General features: G+C 33.8%; 1 protein-coding gene across 1 annotated transcript; it reads left to right on the forward strand.

Annotated features, from left to right (window-relative positions):
* The first annotated feature begins 392 nt into the window (after positions 1 to 392).
* Positions 393 to 1,097, forward strand: LOC129753195 (uncharacterized). Its single transcript, XM_055748995.1, has one exon. The coding sequence runs from the start codon at positions 393 to 395 to the stop codon at positions 1,095 to 1,097; it is 705 nt and encodes a 234-aa protein (XP_055604970.1).
* Positions 1,098 to 11,008: the final 9,911 nt, after the last annotated feature.

Here is an 11,008-nt window from a genome sequence, read left to right on the forward strand (position 1 = left end):
TTCCCGGAGAATGCGGCTGGTCCCACGCTTGTGGAGATGGCTCGTTTTGTCAAGGAATTCGACGCAGATAATAACAAAATAGAGTCCATCTACAAAATATCGGATGAACGTTGTGTCTGTCTCAAGTTCAAAACAGAACAAGATATGAAGGAGGCCCTCCTTCAAAACCCTGAGAACCAGGAATTCCGTTACTCGAATGGAATCACCGTACAAGTTCAAATGTCGGTAGCGGATGCCTGCGTTATGTGAGAATTTTTGATCTGCCACCTGAAATTTCAGATTTGGAAATTTCTTTAGTTCTCGGTAAATATGGAAACGTGAAACGTTCGGTGCGAGAAAAGTTTCCCCCAGAGTTGGAGCTGAATCTGTTTACAGGTGTACGGGGTGTATATATGGACATCAAGAAGGATATACCGTCGACATTGTATTTCATGAACCGTAGGGGACGCATATATTATGAAGGATTGAAGTTTAAATGCTTCATTTGTAAGGAAGAAGGGCATTTGAAGGTCAATTGTCCAAAAAAACAGACCAAAAGTGGTGGACCAAGTGCAAGTAGTGCTAACAATGTTGTTGAAACCAGTGAAAACCAGAAAAAACTAGAATCGATCTCGTACGCTAATGCAGTGAAAACAGTTGGGAATCTTACGAATGAACGTGTGGAAGAAAAATCGGAAAAGCTACAGTTGAACATGGAGGTGCTCAAGTCATCGAGAGATGAATCTAGCATCGCAGTACCCCGGAACGAAGCGGAACATGAGCAAGAGATGGAATCTGAAACGAGTGACGAAGAGATGGAAACATCGAATACGGAGAAGGTTGGAGAGAAACTCGGTAAGCGGCCATTACTCAGCGCAGAGAGGTCGACTTCGGATACGGATGGTGATGCGAGAGGATTCCGTTCTATCGAGCGAAGTAGGAAGAAGTTGTATAAAGCAGGTGGTGTTGATTCGATAAACCCTTTGCAGATTATTGCGAAAGCATCACAAGAAAGAGGTAATAATATGGAGAGATCGGTTGCGAGAACCAGATCACGCAGTCGGGTAGATGATGAGGAGGTGAAGGTATTTGATGTTCTGTGTTGTTCCATTTCGTGATTGATTCAATGCAACATGATCTTTACAAGAAAGATAGCTTCCATCAATTTAAATTCAATCACGATAAATGTTAAAAAGCAATTACTCAAAGAGTTCATAATACTTAATGATTTGGATGTTATTCTGCTACAAGAAGTCGCTTTCAATGATTTTGGGTTTCTTCCAAATTTTCATGCTTATGTGAATAGGAGCCAAGACAATGTAGGAACTGCAATATTGGTAAGAAAAACTCTTGATTTTGCTGAACCTTTGCTAGATCCCACTGGGAGAATTTGTTCGATTATTTTGGATAATATAAATATAATAAATGTTTACGCCCACTCAGGATCTCAAGGAAAAAAAAGAAAGAGAAGTTTTGTTTAGAGAAACAATTGTTTTACATTTGAATAAGTTTAATGCTAAATGGACTCTTGTGGGGGGGGGGGACTTCAATTGTGTTTTAGATGCTAAAGATAGCAGAGGTCATTCTAATCAGTTTTGCAATGGCTTACGAGATTTTGTAAATCTCTTTAAATTGAAAGATGTTGGTCAAAATGATCACCGTTACACATTTTATAGATTATCTTCTGCCTCGAGGCTAGACAGATTCTACGTTGACTCTGATTTTTCAAAACGCGTTGCAAAATTTGAAACATGTCCCCTTACCTTTTCTGACCATCACGGAATAATATTAACGTTTAGAATAAATCCTGACGAAGTTGCTCCAGTGTGGGGACGTGGCTATTGGAAGATTAGTGATCACTTGTTGAGAAATGAAGCCTGCTTTCAAGATTATAAAAATACCTACTGTGACTTGAAAAAAATAAAAAAATACTGTAACAATTTTTCTGAATGGTGGTCATATGATTTCAAATCAAAGACCAAACAGTTCTTTAAAACGAAATTTTTTGTTTTAAACCAAAAAAATTCAATTGAAAAAGCTAAACATTTCCGAAAACTTGATGAGCTGATGAAAAGACAAGCTGAAGGAGAAAACGTATTAAATGAGATGAAAGAAATTAAAACGGCCATTCTATCAGACGCACAAACACGCATTTCACACTACATAAGTCGTTTCCAGCCATCCACCATGCTTGAAAATGAAAAGCTAAGTATTTTTCAAATGTCAAAGATTCTGAAACAGGACACTCAAAAGCTTAAGTTAAAGTTAGACTCGAACAATAATAGGGACACGAAACAGATAGTTTTTGATTACTTCAAAGAAAATTTCAGAGGTAAGCCTACACTTTCAAATCCACCGAATCGATTTGAAAATATCAGTAAATTTCTGTCAAATGATCAAAATGAAACCCTTATGGCCCCTATCGAGGAAGAAGAACTGAGAAAAACAATTAGAAATTCAAATAAGAAGAAAACACCTGGACCTGATGGTCTAACATACGAATTTTATGATCAGTATCTAGAATTTCTTAAAGATGATATGCTGAAACTCTTCAATGGTTTTCTTAATGGAACAATAATGATGCAAAAAAACTTTGCGAATGGTGTGATCAAGCTTATTCATAAAACAGGAAACTTAAACGATCTTGATAACTATCGACCCATCAGTTTATTGAACACTGATTACAAAATTTTTGCCAAGATCATTGCTAATAGATTATCAAATTATACCCAAAATCTCCTAGGTGAAGGCCAAACAGCCGGTGTTGGGAAAAAATCTTGTATCACCAATTTGGATCGACTAAGAACATTAATTTTAAAAGCACAGCAGTCTAAAACAGTCAAATACGCGATTTTAACGATTGATTTGCAAAAAGCTTTTGATTCAGTGAATCATTCTGAATTATGGAATGTTTTACGTCAATTCGAATTCTCACAGCAATTTATTAAAATGATGAAAAATCTTTATTCAAACGCTACTTCGCAGGTTATGGTCAACGGCTCTCTAACAAATTCCTTTAACATACAAAGATCGGTGAGACAAGGCTGTCCTTTATCAATGATTTTATTTTCATTGTATATCGAACCATTGATACGTCGACTAAGTGATAACCTTCGAGGTATTTTGATAGATGGAAATTTTCATAAAGTATTCGCGTATGCTGACGACCTAACTTTGGTTATTCGAGATGATAAAGAATTTGACTTAGTTCTGCAAATAGTATCCGATTTTGAAATGACAGCTGGAATCAAACTAAATGAAAAAAAATCAGGATTTTTGCGTATAAATAATTGTTTGCTGGGGCCACAACAAATCGCTGAAAAAAAGGAACTTAAAATTTTGGGAATTACTTTCAAAGAAACATACAAAGAAATGGTTGTATCGAACTATGAAAAACTGATTAATGTTCTGAAAAACACGAGCCGAATACATAATTCGAGAAAATTGAATTTGATGGAAAGAGTTTTAATTCTCAACACGTATTTATTATCGAATTTATGGTACGTCGCCCAAGTTCTTGCTCCTGATAATGTCCACCTTGCACAAATCAAAAAATTCTCAGGATTTTTCTTATGGAACTCCCATTTCTTCAAAGTTAATAGGAATCAGCTTTATCTGGATTATTGCAAAGGAGGTCTAAAACTTATGGACCCTGAAAGTCAATGTAAAGCTCTCTTTATCAGAAGATTAATAACACAGGATGATTCTAGATGTGGTCATTATTTCCTAAAAAATGATTTAAAAGGCTTAACAACAAACTCTAAAAAGTGGATTAACACAGCAAAACTTCTCCCACAAGATATAATTTATACAAATCGTGAACTTTATGAAAAATTCATCAATGATCTACAAACAAAACCACAGATTGAAGAAAAATATCCTGAAATATGGTGGGAGAGTATATGGGAGAACATCAGTAAAAACTATCTAACTCTCGAAGCGAAATCATGGGTTTTTCTTGTTTTTAATGACGTTATTGCCAATAAGGTTAAATTGTATAACTATACTAACAGGGTTGAAAGTCCGCTTTGTGATTTGTGTGGTAAACCTGATACTAATATTCATAGAATTAAACAATGTGTGAGATCTGATGTTGTGTGGAATTGGGTTAAACAAATTGTGAACGTTAACTTCAAGTTAAATCTAAACTCGCCTGATGAAATCTTTTACAATGGAGTTTCCGATAAAAATTGTAAAAAGAAAGCAGTTCTGTGGTTAGTAGTTGAAGCAATAGCTTATAACATTGTGCATTTCAAAAATCCTAGTTTGTATAGCTTCCAGAAAATTATTAGGGATTATAGATGGAATAACAGGAAGATATTTGTACATCATTTCAAATCATATCTTGATATATGTTGAGGCAACAATTGTCAAGAAAGATTTACCTATTTACTTCTAGTCCTGTATGAATGTTTAATACTTGATGTGTTGTATGTAGGTTAAGATATGTTTAAATAAAGTTTAATTTAAAAAAAAAAACCTCTTAAACCAATGGTAATCTTCGGTTCAAATGATATTTGAACGGTGTTTTTCGGTATAAACTAAAAGCCACCTAACTTCATATCTCTTCTGCTGCATAAATTAAGGCGTATCTTGCACCGCTATTTCGCCTTAATTTATGCAATCTAAGAAGGGCTGCATTTCATTTCCACCAATCTACTGGGGTCCTGAAAAATCCTGGTTTTTGTTCTTCGCGGTGTAATAATTTTTTGATGAAACTACCTGTCACATCTTCTTCGAACGTTACCTTTTGCAAACAAAAATTCAAAACAGCTAACAGCAGTAGGCATGGTAGCGGAGTAGAAATTGTTTATATTTTTTCTACGTTGTGTGGTGGGAGTCTAAATATTTTTTTCCTTCTTTACTCTGAGGTGTATGACTGAAACACAGGGCGCTCTTTGTTCAGAATTCTCTTTCTCCCACTCGGATGCAAATGCTCTCACATTTGCCGTCCGAGTCACTTACAGCTCGTGTAAACTCGGGTAACTAGTGGAGCACGATCAGCGAAAGAGGATTTCACTCGGAAGCCGAACTGAAAACAGTGTTGGTTTCTCCCGGCTCTTTGTTGTTTGAGAAGAGCCGACCAACCCTGCCAATAACCAACCACTTATTTAGCATTTTTTTTTATTTTTTTTTATTATTTTCTTAGCAGTAAATTTAGTTCTAATTATTTAGTTTTAGTTTTTTATTATCAATTCTTTTAAATAAATAATCAATTTGTTAATCATTAAAATGAATCTCTTCAAAGGAATATTCTTCCACTGAGATTCATTGAGTAAAATTTTTTTTTTGTTTTTTCATACTTCCTCATAGTAAATAATATTTTTTACGTTCTCAGCATGATTAAAGTTTGTCCGCGTTTGAGTTTTTAACGTTATTTTCTTGTTTGCTGCCAGACATGCTGAGAACAGTTAGCGTCCATTACCAGGGGGCTCAAATGAGCTTTTTGGTATGGGGGAGTGTGGTGGACCGCTAAATAAAAAAAGAATGAGAACAAGCTTGTACGCAAGAGTTATATTTTTCATTTTTGTGTGGTCTTAATCAGATCTGATTGAGTTATTATCTTGTTATAGTTCTATCAAAGTGTGTTATGATTTAGATATTATTTCATGGACTATTTGTTATAATCTTAGATATTTGAACGTCTTACAACAAGTACTAAATCGAACCTCATTTTGATAGGGAAAATTTGAATATCATAATATCTCATCCTTATATAATTTTGTTTATTCCTTCTGATTGAGTAGGTACTTTTGGAGTTTGTTTGATTGATCAGAAGCTCTACGTTGAGATATATCGTATTGAACAAAAGTTTTCGTCGTGCATATTTCCATTAAAAATTGATACTCATTATGCTGAATCAGGATAAAATATTTTGCTTTCTAACTATGAAGTTATGTTTATTTTGTAAAATAATGAATTAAGTTGAATATTTGCGGCCAATTTTCCTCGTGATAATTCCTTCTCCTTCAACTCCAACCAAAGCAGGAAGCCCGAAAATTTATCATCATTTTCCCAACATTCAATTTAATTAGCAGTGGAGCTCAACGAGACTGTCAGCCAGCCAGCGACAGTTTTCCGTTATCCCTAAACCCACCTTCCGGGCCAAAGACGCTGGCACTAAGTAGGACCGCTAGTCAATGTTTGGCTCATCCTAACAACATCAAGTCAGTTAGACTTCGTCGCGACCCCTGCCCTGGAGGCCTGCCAGAAAACGCTGCTGTCACCTGATGAAACTGACCTGTTTACCTTAGCTTCTTCCTTGGCGGCGCGTCAAGACAACGTACTAGTTAGGAGGAAGGTACCTGACTTCTTCTGCGTCTTTGATGTTCGTCTTCTTCGTTGGCGCTTTTCCTGCCGGAATCCGGATAGTGATTTCTGGCACGTTCGCTGGAAACCTGTCGCAAATGTGCACGCACGCACGCACGAAACCAGGAAGAAGATCTCGGCCGGAGAGCGAAAGGCTATAAAAAGTTAATTATTTTATATGAGATACGTGACAAATCTACACTTCAACCGGGGCCAAACGAATGACACCGAGGAAGATGTCGGATGGCAGAAAGGCATAGCGGAAGAAGTGAATCTGTGTGGAGGAGAGCTCGTAGCAAATGTTGATCGTCGGGGTCGAACTCATATTACGGACTTTATTCCTCCTTCCTCCTAACCTTGCCGGGGTAACGACGCACGGAGGGAAAATTGAATCTCATGGTTTGGTAAATGATTTAATCCTTTAATGGGAAATCGTTTTACGACATTCTATACTGCAGATAAAATGGTTCAAATACTTGTCTGTGCGAAAAAAAACTTTCCTTTTTGGATAGTTTTCTTCCGATTGAAGTTCATTTTCATCTGCAGAAATTTTCTACAAAAATATCGTTTTCCATGTATTGTTTGAAAAATATACAAATTTTATTATTAACTTTCATTTTCGTACCGACAGAGATAATGGAATTAATTTACAGATAAGTGCTATTACTATCAATTTTAATCCCAGCAGATGGATGATTAACTTTTATTTAAAGGGGTACTTTGAGAATATATAATTTTTTAAGAATACTCTATGAAATTCTATTTTCCTTTCAGGAATCCTTAAGTTTTGCTCCGTTTATTTTTCTTTAGAGTTATAGCATGTTATGGAAATCAAGCCATGCGGATTTCGAAGTATGTATAGAATTTTAACTTATTAGTATGCTTTGAAGTACTTTGCAACCTCTCAAAAATAAATACTGTAACAAAGCAGAATAAATCATTGTAGTTCCAGATTTTCTGCTGCATTAAAAGACTATTTTGTAATTCGATGCTTTAAAGGTTCGACATGTACCATTACCCTTTAAATAAGCACGATCTAACTTCAAATAGAGTATCAAAAGTGTGTTTTTCTTTTCCTTCTAAAAAATGATTCAAAATAATGTCTTAGCAAAATTTTGTTTTTTGTTTAAAAAATAATTTGGAAAATTATTGAGCGCTCGTTTCTCAGACCAAATAATTATTTTCATAACTAAATAAGAAACATTTTACGACTACAATAGTATCTATGTGTATCCATCTCTTATTGAATATACAGTTGCGATTAAAAAATAATGAAATCGCTCGAATCCACGCACTCTCTTCCAACTTTGACAAACTGCCATTTCTCTATCAACCAGTTTTTTTTTTAAGTTTTTCATACAACTTAGTTCAACTATCCAACTAACGTTCCACAAAAATTTAAAGTCTTTACAATGACTGGAATTGCTTCACTAAATTATACAGTGAATTTATCAAATTCTCTATGATAAATTTTGATTTTGTGAAAGTAAAACGGAAAAAAAATTTATAACGAAGAATGAAATCGTCTGTTGGGCAAAAATGAATCTCATTTTAAAACCGGCACCATTTTTTGTGGCGCGAATCATTTTTGATGAAACTTGGCCTGGTACAAGATCATAAATTTTTACATCTTTGGACCAAATTTCAAGATTTTTCAATGAAAATTATCAAAGGTACAGCAAATATTGTGAAGCGTTAGTTGGATGGTAGAACTAAATTGTACGAAAATTTCATGAAAAAATAGCAACCGAGAGAGAAATGGCAGCTTATCAAAGTTGGAAGAGAGTGCACAGCTTTAGGTGATTTCATTATTTTTAACGCAACTGTAGAAAAACGTTATATGGAGCAATTATTATGTCAAATAAATTAGATCATGAGTTGCCAACATTTTCAGTCTGGCGGGCCAAATTTTAGGAATGCGATTCGTCTGCGCGCCAACACAAATTTTAGTTTTTTTTTCTTTTCATCTTTTATACATATTATTGAAACATGTTTATTTCTTTAAAATCATAAAAACTTATAAAAAGTTGTAAAAGTATTCTAGATTTCAAAAGAATCAATGGTATTTCCAATACTTTATTTCAATGTATGTATGAGATATCATAGTAGATATGCAGTTTAGAGCGAAAAAAAATCTAAATAAATTCTAAATAAAATATTGTTGAAAAATCGCTTTAATTTCTACAGATTTTGTAATGTTACAATTAATCATCTAACAACATCTGCAAGCACTCAATGAACTATGTTTATTTTTTTTTTTAATAGCAATCATATTAGCAATTTCGAAACATATATTTCAACGTTAATTTCTCCGGCAAATCAGTCACATTTTCTAGAAACGAGCAATATTTATTTTTGCTCCGACGTTTCGGTGTCGTTTAACACCATCGTCAAGGGTTCTATAAATGTTATATGTTTTACATTTTAAAAAATATTGTTTGTTGGTTTATTAAGCGGTATGTTTATGTGAAAGCGTACTATCCAGATTTTGCGCTTTGCATTGAGTTTAGTTAGTTTAGTTAGTTTAGTTTAGTTAGTGAAAACTCAAATTTCAAATGATGTGTAAGACGCTTTTTTTTCGTTTAGATGGAAATTTGAATTAAAAGCATAATCCATCTACAGTGAAACTAAACCTAAAAGCAAAATCCGGAAAGTACACTTTCACATAAAGCCCAGAAACAATGGCCATTTTGAAAGTGCAACAAAACACTAATTTAATCAACAAACATTATTTAAAAAAAAATTTAAAACATATAATTTAAACACCTATAGAATCCCTGAGGATGGTGTACAACGACACCGAAAAGCCGGAGTAAAAATGAATATTGCTCCTTTCTAGAAAATGTGAATGATTTGCCGGAAACATTAACATTAAAATATACAGTCGACATCTCTAAAATAATATTATGTTTCAACTATTATGTCAATCCGATTTGAAAGTCGAATAATTTCGCTTTTTTTCTATCGATTTTGATATATAAATTGATATATAAATGCGTTATAAGATGCCATTTTAACTATGAGAAGATGCATACCAAAAAAACACAGTGAAATTCTAGTGCTTTACATCGAAATCAATCGTTTAATTGTGAAAACTGTGCGTCCGCACTCTTTAACGTCATTGTCAAAATGATGATATAAACTGTCATCTTCTTCCTTAGAATTTAACGGTACCACACTTTTTTCTGTGAATACGTTTTTAAAGTAGAATGTACACCAGTACGCCAAAACGATAGTCGAACTTCAAGAAAGGCTATGATATGAAATAACCACTTTGTAGCCCGAAATTTCGACCAATGGTTTTCAGAATGCCTGCAAAAGAGCTTGTTTTTTGAAATGATCATTTTGGTTGCCTAATCAATTCGTTATACATGTGATTTTAGATCTTAAAAAAAATTATTGGCAAAATGATTTTGATCTAAAAACAAATATTGGCATTTTGGATTGGTTTTTATCAGAAAAAATTTAACTTAGCAAGGAGGAAAAAAGGAAATCTAAACAACGCCTACAGGCGAGCTTGGGAAAGAAAAACAAAAAATACAAAAATATGTATAATATTTACTTATTCAAGCTTTAGTTGAAAAATCTCAGTTATTTGTGGTAAAGTTTTTGTAAAAACTTAAAAAAACTATGAGCCAGACGTAATATTTTTCATATTTTGCAAAAATTGGTTGAATCGTGCAAAAACTTCAACCGAAAATGCACTGAAAGTAAAGTTTCTCAGCCCCTGTGGCTATGCACTTAATGAATAATTTGTCAAAAATTTCGTAAAACAAAAAATTGTAAATTGTAACCTGCCTCAAAATTTTTTCAGCACAAAAAAGTTTGGCTTTTAGGGGGAAACTGGGTATCACAGCACATGTCCTTGCTCAGCTTTTGACCTAGCTCTATTTTGTAATTTGATTGTCATTTCATAACGTTGATGCTGGTCAAATCTTCGCGGGCTTCAAATCTGTGTTCGCGGGCTACGATTTGGCCACTCATGCGATAGATTATTCGGTTTTATAAATTTTATTTTCATTGATTTTCAATGTTTCTCATCAAGGTCATCATATTTTTTTTTTAAATTTCAATAACTTCCAACATTTGCTTTGATATATGTCGGGATAAAATTCGAAGATATTTTTTCATTGTTCTACCTATTTTGTGCTGCAAATCTTCATTTTAAAAGTGATAATGAGGTACTTAAATTTGTTTAAAATCTGGACAAAGCTATAAAATGTAATTCCAGTTGCCGTAAAAACCTAACATTTTTTTAACTGTTTGAGAAAGTATTTCAATAATCAAAACAGAACTCTTCATTCGCTGGGGAATTCCTTAAATATATTCTTTATTCAATAAAATAAGAGAAACGTGATGTTTTATTCATTGTGGGTATAACACTCAAGATTTTCCTGATTTTATCGGACATACACTGGTTTAAGTTTTATTTTTTGAGCTGGCTTTATCAAAATAGGTTTTTATTTGGAAGTTTGGAAAACGATATTTAACGTTGCTGATGTGTTTCGTTAAAATCATGAAATTTGTAGTCCTCATTGGCCCCCTTTGCATATGTTTGAGTGATTTACTATTCGAGATATTTTTTTCAAGGAATGCCTTTTAGCCGTGGCCGTAGGACCGGGAGGAGGCAGTCCATCAAAAGCAAACGAAATATTCTACTCTACACTCAAAATTTTAAATTTTCAATAAAATTATGAATGTTGGATTAATGTTATTCGCT

The sequence above is a fragment of the Uranotaenia lowii genome, chromosome 3 (genome assembly GCF_029784155.1).
Source record: "Uranotaenia lowii strain MFRU-FL chromosome 3, ASM2978415v1, whole genome shotgun sequence".
Taxonomy (NCBI): Eukaryota; Metazoa; Arthropoda; class Insecta; order Diptera; family Culicidae; genus Uranotaenia; species Uranotaenia lowii.

Bases quoted from the DNA above. Each gene is read 5' to 3' on its own strand.
- LOC129753195 (XM_055748995.1), top strand. From the start codon at position 393: ATGGACATCAAGAAGGATATACCGTCGACATTGTATTTCATGAACCGT.